This window comes from Puntigrus tetrazona, unplaced genomic scaffold (assembly GCF_018831695.1).
Source record: "Puntigrus tetrazona isolate hp1 unplaced genomic scaffold, ASM1883169v1 S000000746, whole genome shotgun sequence".
Lineage (NCBI taxonomy): Eukaryota > Metazoa > Chordata > Actinopteri > Cypriniformes > Cyprinidae > Puntigrus > Puntigrus tetrazona.
The window spans coordinates 1,630,001-1,647,500 of NW_025048355.1; the positions used below are offsets into that span (position 1 = coordinate 1,630,001).

The window sequence follows — 17,500 nt, forward strand, 5'->3', positions numbered from 1 at the left end:
ACACACACACACACAAAGACAAACATACATAAAAAAAGATATTAAATCATGCAAAACATGCAATATGTATTAAATAACCAAATCTAAAGAGGACTAAATGGTATAAATGAAGTTATAATTACGTAAACGTTTAATATAACGTTAATGAATAGTTATTCTAAAAACAAATGGACAAAAAAAAGAAAATAACGCTACACACACATTGTTGCTGAGAATCTTTTAAGTGCTGCATCACACACTACATGTTTTACACAGACGTCTTTAAAAGAGCGCCCTTTAAGACGCTGGGACTGATGGCTATATTAACACTTACACCAGAAGAGAGAGGAGGGATACGAAATACACATGAGTGACTTCCATGGTGTCAAACGTGTGGACGCTTGATTTCTTAAAATTGACAAGGTTTATTCGTTTTTTGGCTTGATTTGCATTGTTCCTAAAAAATATTTTTTTCCCCCAGAAGCTTGTCAGTTATGTAGTAAATGAGCGTAAAGAGTTGCAATGAAATAGATGTGCAACATTAAATTGGGGTGAACGTGCAGCTCTTAAAGCGACAGCGTACTATATTCCTGCTGCTGGCTGTGCTTAATAGTATTATTAGTATCGAACAACAGATTAGTATTAGTGTTAGTATTAAAATACAAATGTTATGTGAAGGACCTTTGTAGCTTTAATTTAAAACACAGTGAAAACAATGCCGTTTTATTTTGCATTAGATTATGAATATTTTGTAGGCGTTAACTGAATAGTAGGGGTTACTTTGACTGTTAAGTCAATTCAATTCAACCTTTTTTTATTATTCTGTATTTGTGACCCTGGAGCACAAAACCAAGCAGGTATACATACATAAATCAAGATTATAGATGTTTCTTTAATGCCTGAAATCGTCAAGATGATGTTCTGTGAAGACATTTTGTAAATTTTCTACCGTAAATATATCAAAATGTATTTTGTTTTTGATTCGGACAACATTCGGATTTTCTCAATATTCTCTAACTCCTCCCATGCTAGAAACATGCTAGTAACATGTTAACCATAATAAAAACATGCTAGTAACTCGCTAATCGACGTGCTGGAAAACCGCTAGCGACAAGCAAGCAGCTTGGTAAGCATGCTGTGAACATACCGACATGTTAATCTTGCTAGCAACACGCTAGTCACTCGCTAGTCATGCTCGCTAGCTAGCCATCTATCTCTTTCTCAAGCCAGCTTCCAAGTATGTTCACAAACTTTGCCTGTCTAGTTTTAAAGAGGTGTATCCCGAACAAATATCGTCCTAAGAAACCGTACAACAACAGAAAGCTTATTTTTTCACCTTTCAGATGAAATGTTTTGTGATCCAGGGACACATTTGTCCTCGAAGAGTTAAACACCAGGAGACAGAAGTTTTACCGACAAAAAAAACACCATTTCATAAGTCACTCGTGTTCATTTGAAGTGATTTCTGAGAGCCGTGTTTCATGTAAGACATGCTACTTGATGTAAAGCCCCTGAAATGTGAAAAGCAGCATCATGTTTCAGCTGAACGTAAACCACATGATAAACAGGAAGTTCATAAGAGCCGACTCAGATTAGAAAACACTGACCGAAACAAACACCATTCTTTTACTAAACAGAGCTGATGATGAGAACACAGTTTCCATCCAGACCAAAAACCTGTTCACACTGGAGTGTGTTCAGATCCTTCATCACTGAGCTCTTCATCGGTCGTATCAGCACACGCTTCAGCACTCTCTGCTCTCTGATCACTCACCGCACCGTAAACACAAACATCTCTCACAAGAGCTGCGGAAGAGTCTAGAATATTAAAAGATACCACGTTAAATATATATATATACACACACACACACAAATCTATATACAAAAGTCTTGTTTCACTATTGGACTCTCCTGAATGAATGCTTTGATGACAAAAAAGACAACGAACGTCACTGACTCTGAATCATTATCATTTAGGAATAACATCACTTGGGTGTTTGGATCAAAATCACATTTTTTTACGATCACCGGTGCAGCTCTAATGTAAACACAGGGAAATATTTGCGAGGATATGGTTGTGTTCTGGCGAGACCAGTCGGATCCACGGGATCTCATTACATCCCCAATGTTCACCTATTTCGGTCAAACCGTCTGTGTATTTTAATGTCGCTCAACAACAAAGGTCTATAAAAACAACTCACCGTTTGGTTTTCTTTTCTTAATGTACACTACAGCTGCTACGAGAAACGCCCCTACTGGCAGGATTACTGTCCATCGGGTCCTTTCACTATTCAAACATTTCCCATCTGCAGAATGAAATAGAAATAATGTAAACGTAGCATTAGGCCAAACGTTTCACACACGTATGCACACACACACATTCAAGCCTCTTGGAGACAAGTTTTACATCATAATCATAAACTCAACCTGCTTGTGAAGCAGAAACGTTCATTTATTTCAGTGTCGTCTTGTTACAAACACATGAGTGACTTCATTTCTGGTGATATTTACCCCATTGTACTGAACGTGGTTCTCCCAGACCGCCGTGAACGACGAAACAGTCATAAGATCCTCTGAGGTGACCGTCGATCTTCACACTGCTTCTCACCTGAAAGGATCCGTCGTGATTTGGTCTGATTGCATAAGAGGTATGGTTCTTAATTGTGCTTCTGTTCAATCTGATGCTCATCTCTATGTCTCCGGGGTAGAAACCGGTGGCCAGACAGATCAGATCCAGCTTACTCCGATCATCAGGAGCTTTCCTCGCAAAGATGTGAACCTCTGGGGAACCTGGAGCGGAAAATAATAATAATAATAATAATAATACAGTCAAAAAACTATGTGTGAATGTTTGAGCATGTTATAAACAGAAAGACTTAATCAGAATTAATAACAGATCTGCAGTAACGTTGTTGAAGCGTTGTTGATCTTGATTGTGTTTAATAATAATCGTGCAGTGATGATTATTAAATGCTTTTTAACCAGCATTTTATGTTTTTATTTGTGGTAAATTAGCTTCTTCAAGCTTCGCCTAGGCTCAAAGCCGCTTGGAGCTGTAAGCGTTTGAAGAGCTAATAAAACTGTAATCTCTAATCAATATTTGTGTCCGGTAGACGTTTAATAAGTACTCGGGGTCCATAACAACATCTCTTTGTCACTGAACGAAATTGTCTTTGGAGTGTGAAGCTGATTAAGTCTGACAGGACCCCATTAAAAGCTGATCAGAGCTCACTCTTATTGGTGTTGTTAAACGCAGAGATCCAGTCCATGCAGTTGTAGAGGAAGCTGTGCACTTTGTGTTTGCGTTCGACGTGGCGATCCCAATCCTTTTTGATTTCTTTGCCAACTGGACTTTTATCGATCCACTCCATGGTGTCGTATTTAAAGGCAATGAGATCGTCTCCATCAAATGCATACTCATCGAAGGTGGTCAGATCCGTCACGGTACCGTTAGGAAAGCTTTCCAGTTTGCAGCCAAGTATTCTCTGGAGCACATGGCGCTCTGCAACCGCAGGAGAAATGCTTACCGTAAAAAACATGCGCGCAGCAACCAACGTGATGCCTGATCATTGATGTGAGGCTCACCAGAACCCTGCGAGGAGTTTGACGCCTTCTTCAGCTGATCTCTGTACCAGTCTCTAGAGTCGTACGACTCTGGAGGAGGTTCGGACCCGTCGTGTTCAAACAGATCGACTCCTTTCCAGCCTTCGATTGCGTTGTTGTAGTGTTTTATCCGTCTGTCGTCGGCCACGGCCTCGGCGGTGAAATCTGGCAAATTCAGAGAGAAACTCTCTGCTTTGGACAGGACTGTAAACCTGTAGAAGAAGTGGTGTCTCTCTGGGGAACATAAAACACAAACAGCAGTAAAAACACTTTTACTGGGAGACGGATACTTGTATATGCCTAAATAAATCACAGCATAATTTGTGATTGACAAAACGCCCATGAAACTCATGGGACACGTGTGACCCTGGACTACAAAACCAGTTTAAAGGGTCAAGTCGAGTAACCTTCATTTATATAGTGCTTTTAACAAATACAGCTTACTATTATGATCATCTTCACAGATGTCATTTTGTATGTATGTATGTATATATGTGTGTGTGTGTGTGTGTGTGCTGTAGCTGCAAAAACAGTGTATAACTGTAAATTTCGCCAACAGTTTATTTTACCGTGAGGGTCTGTTGGGAACGTTTGGCAGAGACCCTTGTCAGGGAGATCTTCAACTCCCACCTCCGGCAGAGCTTTGACCGGATCCCGAGGGAGGCTGGAGACATTGAGTCCGAGTGGACTATGTTCTCTACCTCTTTGGTCGACGCAGCCATCCGGAGCTGTGGCCGTAAAGTCTCCGGTGCATGTCGTGGCGGCAATCCCCGAACTCGATGGTGGATATCGGAGGTAAGGGATGCTGTCAAGCTGAAGAAGGAGTCCTATCGGGCCTGGTTGGCTCATGGGACTCCTGAGGCAGCTGACAGGTACCGGTGGGCCAAGCGGACCGCTGGCCGGGTGGTTGTGCAGGCAAAAACTCGGGTCTGGGAGGAGTTCGGGGAGGCCATGGAAAATGACTATCGGACGGCCTCAAAGAGGTTCTGGCAAACCGTCAGACGCCTCAGAAAAGGGAAGCAGTGCCCTGCCAACACCATATACAGTGCTGGTGGGAACCTGCTAACCTCGACTGGGGATATTGTCGGACGGTGGAAGGAATACTTTGAGGATCTCCTCAATCCTGCCAACACGTCTTCGACTGAGGGAGCAGAGGCCGGGGACCTGGGGGGGGACTCGACCATCACCCTGGCTAAGGTCACTGAGGTTGTTGAGAAGCTCCTCGGTGGCAAGGCACCAGGTGTGGATGAGATCCGCCCGGAGTACCTCAGGTCTCTGGATGTTTTAGGGCTGTCTTGGTTGACACGCCTCTGCAGCATTGCGTGGACGCGGGGGACAGTGCCTCTGGACTGGCAGACCGGGGTGGTGGTTCCCCTTTTTAAGAAGGGGGACCGGAAGGTGTGCTCCAACTATAGGGGGAAATCACACTTCTCAGCCTCCCTGGGAAAGTCTATGCCAGGGTACTGGAGAGGAGAATCCGTCCGATAGTTGAACCTCAGCTTCAAGAGGAACAATGCGGGTTTCGTCCTGGACGTGGAACACTGGACCAGCTCTATACCCTCTTCAGGATGCTGGAGGGTTCCTGGGAGTTTGCCCAACCAGTCCACATGTGTTTTGTGGATTTGGAGAAGGCATTCGACTGGGTTCCTCGTGGTGTCCTGTGGGGGGTGCTCTGGGAATATGGGGTAAGGGGCCCTTTGCTAAGGGCTGTCAGATCCCTGTATGATCAGAGCAGGAGCTTGGTTCGCATTGCCGGCATTAAGTCAGACTTGTTCCCAGTGCATGTTGGACTCCGACAGGGCTGCCCTTTGTCACCGGTCCTGTTCATTATCTTTATGGACAGGATTTCTAGGCGCAGCCGGGGGCCGGAGGGGGTCTGGTTTGGTGACCACAGAAAAGCTTCTCTGCTTTTTGCTGATGATGTTGTTCTGTTGGCTGCATCTGGCCAAGACCTACAGTGTGCGCTGGGGCGGTTTGCAGCAGAGTGTGAAGCGGTTGGGATGAGAATCAGCACCTCTAAGTCTGAGGCCATGGTCCTCAGTCGGACAAGGGTGTGTTTCCTCCGTAGGGTGGCTGGGCGCTCCCTTAGAGATAGGGTGAGGAGTTCAGTCACTCGGGAGGAGCTCGGAGTAGACCCGCTGCTCCTCCACATCGAGAGAGGCCAGCAGAGGTGGCTCGGGCATCTGTTCCGGATGCCTCCCGGACGCTTCCCAAGGGAGGTGTTCCGGGCATGTCCCACCGGGAGGAGGGACACGTTGGAGGGACTATGTCTCTCGGCTGGCCTGGGAGCGCCTCGGTGTTCCCCCGGAAGAGCTGGAGGAAGTGTCTGGGGAGAGGGGAGTCTAGGCGTACCTGCTTAGACTGTTGCCCCCTCGACCCGGTCCCGGATAAGCGGAAGAAGAAGAAGAAGAAGACGACTTTTATTCTGATAGATAGGCTTGTGGTGTGACGTATAAGGTGCTTCGCATTTCCTAGATTCACAGGAATGTTTGTGCATGGTCGGGGGACGCAGAACGTAGCATGGATTTTTCCTCTTTTCACTTTGATATTGTGCTTCTCACTGAAAGGGTTATAAGGTAAATGTGTTGTGTGTGTGTGTGATGCATATAATCTTGTGGTCTACGATTGAAGTCCCGTTTTTTAATCACACTACTGATCATATCAGCTTATTGTTGTAATGTGTTAATGGTTGCTATGGGTTTGTTTTTTGTTTCTTTATAGCTCTTACTGTGTTTTATCTAAATGTCAACGTATTAAACATTTTTCGGAAACATCAGTTGACGAGTATTGACCATCAATTCAGTGGGACAGCTACACCAGGGTTAAAAAGATTTGGTCGACACCAGTGCTTTGTCAATCTGATTGAGAACATTCACACACAGACAAAAATCTCACACACAAATTAACAAATGATCCACATATTCTTTACTGAAACACTGTTAGGAAGTTGGGAATCACACACACTACTGCATCGAATGGAAAGTGAATCGGAGATGTTAAAAAAAATGCTTTTGAGGAGGCTGCTGTTTTTGCTATTGTACTGTTACAACTTCCCCGCTAGTGGCACACTACGTATTTAACATCTGCTTATGAAGGCTGTGATGTTTTCAGAGGTTTGAAATGGTACCTTTTGTAGAGAAGAAATGCGGGTGCTTTGCAGAAAAGTTTTTCAACGAGTTGAGTCACAAAAAGTGTTACAACCTACAACCATATCCGATCTCCTTTATCTGTATTATGTAATACTGCCCATGAACACACACACACACACACACACATATATATATATATATATATATATATATATATATATATATATATATATATATATATATATATATATATATATATGTATATGTATGTATATACATACATATACACATATACATATATATATATATATATATATATATATATATATATATATATATATATATATATATATATATACACATACATATACACATATACATATATATATATATATATATATATATATATATATATATATATATATATATATATATATATATATATACACACACACACACACACACACACACACACACACACACACACACACACACTCTGTGACGAGTGTCACAAACTGTCATCAGCGTCGCCCTGGAAATCGACGAGGAGCACCTGGACACGGCCATCACTGGTTGATCAAACACAGCTGCTGCTCATCACCTAATGGCTTTAAAAAGCCACAAGGCACGCCAAAAGGCTGAGCTCATACTCCATACAGGCTGCCACTAATGCAACATCTCTCTCTTCCTTACAGATAGCAGCCAGTGAACCAATCAGCCCACACCCCGATACGGACTCACTGCTTCAGCAAGTCACCCAGGAAACAGATATTCACCCGTATTTTCTTGTTGTTTCTTTCCTTTAATAAATCCACCCACCGGGGTATTTATTTTGAGCTCTCTGTGTGATTTCTTCACCCTACCACAACACACATACAAACACACACACACACACATATATATATATATATATATTCACACACGTGTGTGTATATATATATACACACACACACACACACACACACACATTATATATATACATACACATATATATTCAGAATGTAGAAAATCTTTCTTACCGCTCTGTAACGGCAAAATAGCGCAGTAGAAGAGAAGAACTTTGATTGATAACATCAGAGATCTTTGAATGTCGGGTTGAACGGATCAGGGCGGTGCAATGTTTTTTTTTCTCTTCAGGTGCACGGGATCGTATTTTCTAGGTCGCTTTCCCTTTTCTTGCGCGTGAACGGCATTCGGCCCTAATTACAAACACAGATAAACTGACTCGATGCGCACCGGCTACGTTTTAACGGATCGCACCTCGAACGCAGAGGACCTCGCGGAGGCACGTAAGAGCGTCAGGTGAATGACGTAACGATGCACATGCGCAAAGGACGCTAGATTTCAAAGAACTGACCTTTTAAAGGGGGACACGTGATCTGACGTCATGACGTCCGTTCGTCCGGCAACCCGGCCTCAGCGGTTGTTTTTTTAATGCCTAATCAAAATGTAATTTCTCGAGATCAGGGATGATCGTCCATGTTTATTCCACACATTGATAAAGATTTTTAAAAAATAGTTTTGACACAGCCTCCAGAACAGAGGAACAGGATCCCGCTAAAAAGTGTTTGGATCTAATCATTTGCTTCCAAAGGTTGATGATCCCAATTAAAAACAAAACAAACAAACAAAAACTAAAGAGTCCACTAGAAACTGAATGGAAAGGTTCTGAATGTCATACAAAAAATTAACCAAAAATTAAATGTAGCCTACTAGTGGTTTAGGCGATGAATAATTCAACTTTATGGCAGTTTATGTTAATAAATAGAACAAGCCCTTAAATGTCTTATGTAATTTATTTCTGTAATTTATTTGTATTTATTTCTTATTTATTTCTAATGACCAACCAGAAACACACTTCATTCAAGTAACAATAACAAATATATATACACACACATACGAATAGGGTCTGCTTGCAAAAAAATGTGTAAGTGTAAATGATCACAATTACAAATATAAAGTATATGCGTGACTGTAAAAGATTTTCAATCAATCAATCAACCAACCAACCAACTAATCAATCAACCAACCAACCAACCAACCAACCAACCAATCAATAAATCAACCAACGAATCAATAAATCAAACAACCAACCAACCAACCAACCAACCAACTAATCAATCAACCAACCAGTCAACCAATCAGTCAACCAATTAAACAACCAATCAACCAATAAATCAATCAACCAATCAATCAATCATGCATGGCATTGGACTGATCAATATTAAAATGAGCTTACCTTTGTTCATTTAGTTTTGAGGCTTTGCCGCCCCTCACTGGTGGATTTATGAACAAACACTTCCACTTTCTCCTTCAGGAAAAGTCCAGCTGTAAAACTAATTTAGTCATTAACACTATTATCATTTTCAGAGATTTCATACCATTTAAGAGGATAAACCGTGAACACAGGTCTACTACAAAACCTTTTTTAGGTCAGGACAATCAATCAAGAGTATAAATAATAAAACGTAGAAATACAGTCCCTCTGGTTAGCAGTGCTTTATCTGTACTTTACACAGACTCCAAACAGGGTTTAAAAGGAAGGGCTTTTAACCACGACTAATAAAAGTTTAATGAACACAATCACAATAAGGTCACTTACAGCACAGACAGTCTCTATGAGGAACACAAAGTATAAATAATGTCAAAAACATTTCTAATTTCAGCTTTCTTTCGCAATGAGCACTGTACACATTTGAATATGTTTGACTAGTTTCTGCATGTATATAGTTTTGCTTTTGTCATTATTTCTCTCATCCAGTATCTTAGCAACGGATACAGAGATACAACAGGAAGTGACACGTTTTCTACAGTGTTTTGACTGGTTTCTCTATAAAGAAATGTGTGGATTTAATGTTCTTGCAAGTGTGACACTGGTCTTTGAGCTTTTACGTGAACCTGCTATTAAAAACTAAGAGCACGTTTGATCAAGCTGTGATCTTTATCCTTTAAATGCTTAAAACAAGAAAACTCTCACTCGCTGATCTGTACAATCACTCCAACAGAATCAGGACACTTCACAGCTTTATCTTAATTACAAATACCATGTTACGGTTCCAACGTTTCACATTTTATCCACAAATATTGTGGATATCATCATTATTATATTGCCATATTTTAATTGTGTTGTTTGTTTCACGCTATGCAATGTCAAACTGTTCACGCATATTTAAAATAACCTAAAAAGGATACTTAATATTTATTAGCTCACCTTTTGGCCTTTTCTATTGGTAGATGCAGCAACCAATCACAGGGAGAAATATAACCAAAGATGCTGCTATAACATACCATAGAGATTCTGCTGAGGATAAACAAATAAAGAAAGAAAGAATATTATAACCTGTGACTTAAAGTGTTTAACACACCTTTTTGCAAGATGTAGTATTGGTCGTGGGTTTCCCTGGAATGCGCCAAAATACACCACATATAATTTATTATAATAGCTGGAAAATGTGTGCAAAAGAAGAGCTGTTTTGGAGTGCATCGCTTTAAATGCATATTTCCGTAGCTTGAAAAATGAGAGAAATCCACAGCGTTCTCAGCAGCTCAGATGTTAGGAGAAAATAAAGACTGTCATCTTCATCCTTGCATCTGAACACAGAGCACTGGGACCGCTTGTGAAACTGTGCTGATGTTACAGCTGCTTCAGAGGCCTATAACGAGACTGATTTTCGGTTTAAAGGCTATTAAAAAATGATTTTTATCATTGTAAAATGGTTGTGTTCATGCACCGCCAACACCCACGCATGCCCAAATACCACATGAAAGCGTATAACAGACGCCCTTTAACCTACAATTACACTTAAGGGTTACCAAAATGTTAAATTAACATGTCCTTGATATTTGCGCAAGCTACAATAAAACAGGAGGCAAGTTTCATTCCTCGAAGCTATAGGTCCCAGTTCACATCCTTCTGAAAGAGCAGAAAATCCATCCAAAACATCAAACTATTCAAAATACCAGAGAGACTGAACAGCGAGGGTTTGGTTTAATCTCACAACTTTTGTGACAGTAAAATGCTTTAAGATTTTGATGATTGATGATTATTTTTTGCTTAACAGCTTGTAAGGAATCCTTCCAAAGTTTAAAGAAAATATAGGAACAGAAAGCTGTTGTAATCAATAAAAATATTAAATTTAGAGCTCCAAATAAGTGATTCAGATCAAACGATGACTATGTTATCTCAAACACTGATCATTGTAATGGTGACGCCTAAATTGTGATTTTTCTTCTTTGATGGTATTGCTTGTTAACATCAGGTGTCTTCAATAATGGTCAATCATCACTTAACAAATCAGCTCATTATCTCATTAATTTTAAAGCTTGAGTGTGGAGCCAAATAAACTCATATTAATAAATATCTCACTGTAGACACAGTCAGCCAAAGTCTTTCAGTTTCTCAACCTCCAGGCAATTACCATCACTGTTTCTAAAAGTGTTTAGTAATGGCTTTTATAAACTGTAATGGTCATTAATTAATTATCAACACATCATTAGGTTTGCGCATCATTATTAACTCATCGTTTAGTCATTTTAATAATATAAGCATGAATCTGCACAAATAATGCAGTAGTTTATTTTATTTTATCTTTTAACATTTCTCAGTATGTTTTATTTACAAGAGGTCCCTCGCCGTCTCCAGCAGTTTTTTCTTCTTTTTGCAGGCATGGGCATGGCTGTATATTCTCCTTATCGTCCAGCAAACTGAACATTGCACACTAAAGAATTAAAAAGAAAAGTGCATAAGGCAGAATTGTTAAATGGTCCACACTGTTAGGATCGCTCGTGTCTGAGACTGGCCGCTGTGAATGACCACACAGTCGTAAAACCCTTTGTGTTTACTATCAATCTCCACACTGATTCTCATCTGAAAGGATCCATCATTATTTGGTCTGGTTCCGGATGATTTTTGGTTCTCAAGAACGGATTTATCCCTCCTGATGTTCATCTGGATATCTCTGGGGTGGAAACCGGTGGCCAGGCAGCTCAGAACCAGCTTACTTCCGTCATCAGAAACCTTCGGCACCGAGACATGAACATCTGGTGGAGCTGGAGAAGAAAATAATAATGCATTTAACAAACTAACATTTATAAACACGTTGGTTTGGTCTCTGATAACGAGTACTTTTCAAATGTTGCATGCATGCATTAAATCTTTTTTAAAAGGCGAGTTTTTAACTCATTAGTATTTACAGGTTCAATCTTAAAAAAAAAATAGAATATCATGAAAAATTGAATTTTTTATTATATAGATTCATTGAAATGAATTATGATTATGGCTTACAATGACAACCCAAAATTCAGTTTCTCTAAAAACTGGAATATTGTGGAAAAAGTTCAATATTGGAAAGTCATGGCGTCACTCCCTAATCAGCTGATTACCTCAAAACACCTGCAAAGGTTTCCTGAGCCTTTAAATGCTCTCTCAGTCTGAATCAGTGGGCTACTCAATCATGGGGAAGACTGCTGACTTTACAGATGTCCAGAAGACAGCATTCACAAGGAGGGTCAGCCAAAAAAGTTCACTGGTTGTTCACAGAGTGCTGTATCCAAGCATATTCGTAGAAAGTTGAGTGGAAGGAAAAAGCGCGGCAGCAAAAGGTGCGCCAGCAAAAGGGATAGCTGCAACCTTGAGAGGATCGTCAGGCAAAATCTATTCGAGAATATGTGGGAGCTTCACAAGGAGAAGAAGTCGCATTCCTCGTGTCAGTCCACCAGAGACAACATCAGAAGCGTCTTACCTGGGCTCCAAAGTCCTCTTTACAGATGAAAGTAATTTGGAAAGCACGTCCTGGAGGAAGAGTGGAGAAACCATGTTGCTTGAAGTCCAGCGTGAAGTTTCCACAGCTGCCGTGTGTTTTCTGAAGTCCACAGTTTTAAAACACTTCATGCTTCCTTCAGCTGGCAAGCTTTGTGGAGATGCTGATTTCATTTTCCAGCAGGACTTGGCACCTGCCCACACTGCCCAAGCTACCAAAAGCTGGTTCAGTGACCATGGTGTTACTGTGCTTGATTGGCCAGGAATCTCACCTGACCTGAACCCCATAGACGATCTATGGGGTATAGTCCAGACCCAACAATACAGATGCAGTAATTCATGCAAAAGGAGGCCCAACGAAATATTGAGTGCACAGAAATGCATACTTTTCTGTTTCTTTTTTTATTGAATTTATGTAATATTAAACATTGAATGTTGGGTTTTCATTATCTGTAAGCCACAATCGTCAAAATATTTCACTCTGTTTGCAATATTTAGCTTTTTCATGATATTCTAACTTTGAGATATACCTGCGTTTGTCAGCGAACGACGAGAAAGACTGAATACATACTGATTTTCATGTTGTCAATTGTGGAGATCCGGTGGACGCAGGTCTTGAGGTAGCGCTGAAGGAACCGGTTTCGTCCAGTTTGCCGATCCCATTCCCTTTTGGTTTCTTCAGCTTTGGGGTTTTTAACAATCCACTGAAGAGCGTCGGAATCGAAGGCAATGAAATCCTCTCCATCGAATCCGTATTCATCAAATACTCTCAGACTCTCCGATCCGTCAGAACGCTTCTCCAGTTCACAACCAACTATTCTCTGAAGAACATGGAGCTCTGCGATCACAGAACCACACTCGTGAGAAGATTACGGAGAACAAACAAATATATGCGATTTTACAACATGAGTAAAGTGTGAAACTCACCTGAGTCCAAGCAGTTTGACAGAGTCCTTAACTGATGAAGAAACCAGTCTCTAGACTCTGGAGAATCCTCGCTCCAGTCGTCTTCAGTCAGACTTGATCTTATCCCAACTATTTCTTCATTATCGTATTGAGCGATCTTTATGTTGTCATACACGGCCACGGCTTTGAACACAGGATGTGTGTTTGCTTTGCAAAGAGCTGCAAACTTGTAGCTGAGGAAGTGTTTTTCTGAGGAACAAACAGCAAACAGTTGTTAAAAATACCTTAAATATGAACTTAAATCGTTCATAACGGTCTCTGTGTAGCTTCTTCCTAGTGCATCTCTCATCAACACGGAACGTGTCAATTAAAAATGAATTAAATGAAATTAAATTCCTTTGTACCTTGCCTCACGTCAATCAGAAAAGCATAAGACAACAAAAAGATAAACAAGACCATTCTTATGTCTATAGAAAACATTTCAAACAAGAGTCCGTCACAGTTTTATGACCTAAAACATGTGGATGAGTAAGTCCATACAGCAGACTCTACACTTCCTCAGACGTCACCAGAAGTCGTCTCTTTTTTACAGGGGTAAGCATCGTATTTCCCTCAAGAAATAAACAATCCACTTATCTCTCTTTTTGTAGGTCCTCCCCTGGATCCGGTGCATCTCTCACACAATTTCGGGACTCTAGGCTCAAAGTTATTCAAGAACCCTATTAATTCTTACATTGTTTTCCTATTAAGTAGGGATTTCATTTGTAGTTTGTAACAAAAGGTGGCTTGTCCGTTTGTTTTCTTCCCTCCCCGTTTGATCTGAACAAGTTTTTCACAAAACGTCTAAAATATACCATTATTGGTATCTTTACAATGGATGACGATCGGTAATTGAAGGTAAAGGTAAAATCAGAACTAGATATTGATTCATTTGTTTCTAAATCTAGTATACAGCAATATAACGCTTTCTTTAATCGCTGAACGTTTCGATATCAAGCTCTGCAGCTAAGGAAGTAGCTAAGATGAAGCAAATGCTGAGGTTTATTGCCTGCAGAAACTGATTCAGAAGGTGAGGAGGAACACCTTACTCGCAAGACCTTTTCTTCTGCTTCAGGTCAGATTTGGGTTTCTGAGGTTGGAGTTCAAGACCAACTGTAGAAGGGGTCTGATATTGCAATTATCGCACTGTTGTGTAAGTAGCTGTCTCAAAATGCTAGAGAGGCTGGGATAAGTCCAGACTATCAGATTTTATCACCTCCTGGTTATCGGGCAGCAGATCGTGATCACCAGTTATCTGGTCATCTGGGCGATAAAACAGTGTTCAAGACAGTGGCTAAGTATGTTTATTGGCCTGGTTTAAGATCCGCTGTATGAAGATACTGTCGTTCATGTCATGTCAACCCCAATCAGATCATTCTGGTGATGAGTGAACCATTTGAGCGACTGCGTTGCCGAATTATAAAGCTGGTTACCAGTATATGCCTGTATAAACACGTTTCCCTGAGGCAGTGCCATCACATTACGCATATTTGGTCTAACTTATGCAATTCAGACGGAGCAAGGAACCAATGTCACATGTGAAGTGTTTAAACGTGTGTTGAACGTTCACGCAGTATGAAGCGCGTATCATCCACAATCACAGGGAACTGATGTGAGTCTGGTAAAGATTGGGCTGATGATCTTCCTTCGCTCTTATTTGCGATCAGAGAACAAAATGTTGAAGAGTTGCTTTGGTACAGTCCTGCAGAGCTCATTTTTGGTCGGACGGTTCATGGCCAATTACAATTATTTTGGAAATTATATATATTTTTTTGTTATATTTAAGAAAAAACATAACATATGAAAGACCACCAAAGAATATATGAATTATTACATGTTTGAAACGATGGTAGTCTAAGCCGAGAGACAGTTTATCACCTATAAGTGTCTTTCAGACAAGGGTAAAAAAAATTATTTACACTCAAAAGTCATTTGAAAAAACAACAACAACAAAAAAACTAAAACCTGGGACTGGAGGGATCTGTGAGCGTCCTAATAAACACAAAGTCTTATTTTGTACTTGCGTGATGTTGAATGTCTCATAATTATATCAGTGCCTCAAATCATCTTCACAGTTTATTTAGATATTTTATTATAAAGAGAAACCTAAAAGGGTTTTAATAACAGAAGACCAGAAACAATCAGAAGAAGCATGTTTATGATTGGTTTAATGTTGAATGTTGAACTGTGAAAAAAAAAAGAGAAAATTATATATATATATATATATATATATATATATATAGTTTTTTTCATTATATATATATATATATATATATATATATATATATATATATATATATATATATATATATATATATATATATATAAATAATTGACAACAAACAATTTGTGCAACTAATTTTACTTTTATTTTGTATATTGATGCATTTTTTAAACTTAAACTGATACACAATAAAACCCAGAAACATGTATTGAGAGACTACAATAGATTTTTATGTTGATTAAAAGCACTGTATTCAGCTGCTGCGTGGAAGCGGCCCATTAAAAAATGATTTCATGATGTCTTATAAAGTTTTAAAACAAATATACACAAGGACTATATACTGTATGCAAAAAGTGCTTATGTTCTTGGCTTTTATAACGGTTGAACCTGAACGTTCATCTTTCATCTCCATCTTTCATCATTTCACATTAATAAACAAACAGCTTCACAGCTTCAATGTTTCATATTTCATCTCTATAATCCACATCCTCTTTGGTTATTTTCAGTGCCGTCAAACGATCAATCACATCCAAAATAAAGGTTTTGGTTTACATGATATATTTATGTGCAAGGTGTATATTTATCACACGTACAGTATATATTTTGGAATAAATTCTTTTACTCACATATAAATATTTTTATCCATTAAACTGAATTTATTTGTTTGATATATGTGCTGTGTGTATTGATTATGTATATATAAATACAATGTAAACAAAAACCTTTTAAACATGATTCAATATTTATTTATAGATATTTCTTTAAATGGACACTTGATCTGATTCATCGCTCGTGGCTTCATAACACTGCAAGTTCACGAAGGCTGTCTTGGTGCGAGTTCACATGTCCCAGAATCCTTTGCGTCAAGACTGAGATTGTCCCTGAAGCTTATAACGATTGCTAGCGAGCTCCGGATTATGGGTTCGTAGCTATATACACGTCACCTGTGCCGTACGCAAGCGTGTGTTTGGTGCGTTCAGCCGATCCTGTAAAGTGCAAAAGTCACATGTCTGTCTGAAACGTCTCTTCAGGGCTCCTTCTCGTCGTTCCCAGAATCCCGTGCGCTCTTGGTGTCGGCGCTGACGGGCGAGATGGCGGCGCTGCCGATGTCGCCGAATCTCTCCACGACGCAGTGCGCCGTCAGACGGGCCTCGGGGTCGTGATCCCAGCACTCCTCGATGGTGGAGGTCAGCAGAAGAACGCCCTGAGAGACGATCAGACGGCGACAGTCAACCCAAAACATTACAGATTAAACACACGATTATAATAATCAGAGCGGATTCAAACAGGCTACAAAAACAACAAATAATAAGGAGATAAAAAACGTAAATAAGTGAATAAAAATATGGTTAATAAATTAAATGAATAATAATAAATAAAAAATAAATAATCAATAAGCCAATATAAATTTAATTTAAATAATGTATTGGTAAATAAATACAACTACTGGTATAGTGGAGTATAAACGTATATATATATAAAATTATGAAATAAATAAAATAATGAAAACAAAATCAAGAATAAAAATGTTATTAAAATAAATGCAAATAGATTCAAATTTATGAAAATAAATGAAAATAGATTTAATGAATGAAATCGATTAATATATATATATATATATATATATATATATATATATATATATATATATATATATATATATATAATAGGTATTATACTACAATACGTATAGGTATTTAAATATTATAGTTAAATGTTGCAGTTTTTCATTTAAATTTTTTTTTTTTTTAAAATATGATTACAGTTTTCATTTTTATTTGCGCTTATTTTTTTCGTTAAAGAATGTAATTTCAGTGAACTTTATTTTATTTACAGTAAATAAGTTTGGTAACACTTTATTCTCTGAGTCTCTTAACTAGTTGCTCATTAGCATGCGTATTA

At 39.2% G+C, this 17,500-nt stretch overlaps 3 protein-coding genes across 3 annotated transcripts in view; all 3 read right to left on the reverse strand.

Moving 5' to 3' along the window:
- LOC122335310 (H-2 class I histocompatibility antigen, alpha chain-like) overlaps positions 1-7,989 on the reverse strand; it is an 8,110-nt gene extending 121 nt beyond the window's left edge. Inside the window, exons 1-6 of the mRNA XM_043233151.1 lie at positions 7,691-7,989; positions 3,565-3,816; positions 3,212-3,481; positions 2,491-2,769; positions 2,181-2,285; positions 1-1,797 (exon numbers count right to left, since the gene is read on the reverse strand). The exon at positions 1-1,797 is cut by the window's left edge and continues 121 nt beyond it. Of these exons, the coding sequence (XP_043089086.1) occupies positions 1,661-1,797; positions 2,181-2,285; positions 2,491-2,769; positions 3,212-3,481; positions 3,565-3,816; positions 7,691-7,745 (1,098 nt within the window). The 5' untranslated portion in view covers positions 7,746-7,989 and the 3' untranslated portion in view covers positions 1-1,660. The remainder of the gene's footprint in view (positions 1,798-2,180; positions 2,286-2,490; positions 2,770-3,211; positions 3,482-3,564; positions 3,817-7,690) is intronic.
- A 906-nt stretch (positions 7,990-8,895) lies between these two features.
- On the reverse strand, positions 8,896-14,299 carry LOC122335184 (major histocompatibility complex class I-related gene protein-like). Its single transcript, XM_043232971.1, has 4 exons — positions 13,740-14,299; positions 13,357-13,584; positions 13,001-13,267; positions 8,896-11,720 (listed from the first exon to the last, which is right to left on the reverse strand). Exons 1-4 carry the CDS (start codon positions 13,813-13,815, stop codon positions 11,428-11,430), a joined length of 864 nt encoding a protein of 287 aa, XP_043088906.1. The 5' UTR covers positions 13,816-14,299; the 3' UTR covers positions 8,896-11,427.
- A 1,940-nt stretch (positions 14,300-16,239) lies between these two features.
- Positions 16,240-17,500, reverse strand: part of tgfbr2a (transforming growth factor beta receptor 2a) — a 15,675-nt gene continuing 14,414 nt past the window's right edge. The window contains exon 9 of the mRNA XM_043233078.1: positions 16,240-16,802. Within this exon, the coding sequence (XP_043089013.1) occupies positions 16,626-16,802 (177 nt within the window). The 3' untranslated portion in view covers positions 16,240-16,625. The remainder of the gene's footprint in view (positions 16,803-17,500) is intronic.